The following is a 2,907-nucleotide window of genomic DNA, read 5'->3' as shown; positions in this document are numbered from 1 at the left end:
CGGGGACTATCTTCAGGGTGAAAACCTAAGATCTTTGATCGAGTGATGACGGTGCTGGTGCACTGTTTCCTTCTTGGAGGCGTCACTTTTGGAGAGTCTGTATTTCAGGTGTTGTCTAGGGGGCGGATGTATTACTGTTGCTAGACCTGGGATACTATAACGGGACTTTTTTTTTCTTAGTTTTCTTTTATCTTTTTTGGTTGTGTGCATCCGTACTATCATTAGGGTGTTGCATTATTGCAGAGGCTGGGTGTAATTGATATCTTTTAATATTAATATATTCCCTTTATCGAAAAAAGTTAGTTTCTCCCCTATAACAAATCTGGTTTACTTGAACCCTTATATTGTAATAGGTTGTGAACTTTTGTCGGCAAAAGTTGAATGCAATTCAGTGACCAATTGAAAAAAGAACTCATATGAAACATATCATACTCTGTCATTCTCGGCTGCGTGTAACAGAGGACACGACACCGCCTCCCTACCAAAAATTTTGTGTGTTCAATGAAGACAGCGACGCCAATACTCGTGGATCATGGAGAGCCATAATCGTGTTCTTCGTAGCACATGTCCACGAATTATATGATCACACGAGACACATGTGTGGCCCTCCACAACATCGATCCACCAGACCGGCCGGCTGCAGGCCTGCAGCTGCGATGGCCACGGTCTTCAATCTTGACAGATCAGGCCAGGCTCGCTATGCCACATATAAATTTCACTACGGCCAATAGGCAGCCAACCACGGTCCACCGTCGACTCCCCGGTCTACTCCAGCTGCCCAGCTCTCGCCACCACGACCGATCTTGACATGGCCTGCAGGCAGGGCCGTATTTGACGCATGTGCAGAGTGAGCAACCGCACAGGGCCCCCAAATTAGGAGGGCCTCCAAATTACTCCTATTTAAGTACTGCTAATGACTGCTTTAATTGAGGCTAATCAATTTGTTGAGCATTACTGTACTACTCTATTGGACTCTGCCACGGAATTAACTCCAGAGGGAGGCCCCCCACCGTGCAACTCTGATCTCTTTCTTCTTTATTGGTCTCCCTATTATGTTCTGCCACCCAATTAACTTCAGATGTTTGGTATAGTTTCTCCCGAAGTAGAGTACTTTTGAATTCATAATCTCTTTTTGTTAAGATGTTAAAAGAAATTCCAAAAAATGTACCACCAAGGCCCAACGTGACATACTCCCTCCATACCGGTTTATTAGGCTGACATGTGCTCAAGCTCAAGAAAACAGTTTAACTATAAATTTAATCAATAAAATATAAATTCTATGTCACAAAGATTATATTATTATAAACATCTTTCGAATAGAATTGATTGGTAGAATTTTTGAAACATATAATTTATAATTTGTTCATCAAATTTATAGTCAAATATTTAATTGAATTGAATCGGTACGGATGGAGTATACTCCTCCGTCTCGGTTTATTTTGGGCTTATTAGCAGATGTTGTATGACCAAGGAAAGAAAAGCCCAAGAGTTTACATGGCAAGCCACATGCTTAGGCGCCTAATTTAAAAGGGGGAGAGACACTGATTTCTAGAAACTAATTCACGTAAGGCAGCAGGCAAATTATGCCTAATTCTTAGGTTTTTTTTCCTAAAAACCCAATAAACTGACATGGACTATGAAATCATGTTTTACTTTATTACCAATGGTTACATTAAGGGCCTAATTTTTTTATTTTGCACAGGGCCTCCATTTTCTCAGGTACGGCCCTGCCTGCAGGAGGTCGCAGCTGCTCGTGCTCGCCCTCATCTCCTGCCTGAGCATCGCCTCCGCCACCTCCTCGTTCCGGCCGCAGCCACGCCCCGACAACAGCGACCTCGCGCAGACGACCAGCACCACCGGCGGCGGCGTGGGCGCGCGGACGTGCTGGTACACGGTGCAGATCAAGACGAGCTGCGCGTCCCCGGCGCACACGTCGGACACGATCAGCCTGGCGTTCGGCGACGTGTACAAGGACGAGGTGTACGCGGCGCAGCTGGGCGGCTTCGCCGGCGCGTTCGACCGGTGCGCCACCGACACGTTCAAGATCGGGGGACCCTGCGGGTACGGCGTCTGCTACCTCTACGTCCGCCGCGCCGGCCGCTCCGGGTGGACGCCGGAGTGGATCAGGGTGTACGAGCCCGCCTCCCCCGGCACGCCCTCCACCTTCCGCTACGGCGACCCGCTGCCCAACAACGTCTGGTACGGCCTCGACCGCTGCAGGCGCCTCGTCTCCCCCTCGTCGTCCTCCTCTCCTTCCTCTTCTGTCGCTGCGGTCCAAGCGATGTAGCCATGGCCGAAGCAGATCGTGGAGCTAGCACTTGTATGTAACATGATTTTGTCGACCCAGTACCGCGAGTTTGCCAGATACACTACTGTACTATTTTGGCCAGAATTTCAGCATGCGATCTGTATAATCCTGATCGAGATGTATATGACACGAATAAAACCGCTCCAATCTCTCTGTTTTTGTTTGATGATTGTTTCCCCGGAGACATTAGCATAGCATGGCGAGGTAGCTATCCATCGACTTTGTTCAATGCGTGAAAGTGAAGATGAATACAGTATGAGATTTTTCATGGACGTCAACTGATCCACACGGGTTATGCCAGAGGATCGATCTGGATCCGCTGGGAAGTCAACAATCTCTCGGGAGAGCAGACTAAACGTCCATATTTTATTTCACAACAAAGAAACCAATACTAATAATCATGGACCAAAAAGAAAATGAAAGGATCATAATTATCTTCATGATAGACCGTAGCATCCCTTTCTTTTTAGGAAAATTGGTTATTTACCTAAAAGTTCACTGGCCTTGAATTATATACCCAAAGTTGAGTGTACATTGGTAAAATACCCGTAAAGAGGTTTAATTGTGTTTATGATCTACCCAAAAGGAGTTTTATGTAA

General features: G+C 46.5%; 1 protein-coding gene across 1 annotated transcript; it reads left to right on the top strand.

Moving 5' to 3' along the window:
• Positions 1 to 656: 656 nt before the first annotated feature.
• Positions 657 to 2,472, top strand: LOC124664035 (embryo-specific protein ATS3A-like). The gene is made up of 2 exons (XM_047201644.1): positions 657 to 692; positions 1,703 to 2,472. The coding sequence occupies exons 1-2, from the start codon at positions 657 to 659 to the stop codon at positions 2,285 to 2,287; spliced, it is 621 nt and encodes a 206-aa protein (XP_047057600.1). The 3' UTR covers positions 2,288 to 2,472.
• Positions 2,473 to 2,907: the final 435 nt, after the last annotated feature.

This window comes from Lolium rigidum, chromosome 6 (genome assembly GCF_022539505.1).
Source record: "Lolium rigidum isolate FL_2022 chromosome 6, APGP_CSIRO_Lrig_0.1, whole genome shotgun sequence".
Taxonomy (NCBI): domain Eukaryota; kingdom Viridiplantae; phylum Streptophyta; class Magnoliopsida; order Poales; family Poaceae; genus Lolium; species Lolium rigidum.
Note: the sequence above shows the minus strand (reverse complement) of the source record. Positions and strands in the feature narration are given on the sequence as shown.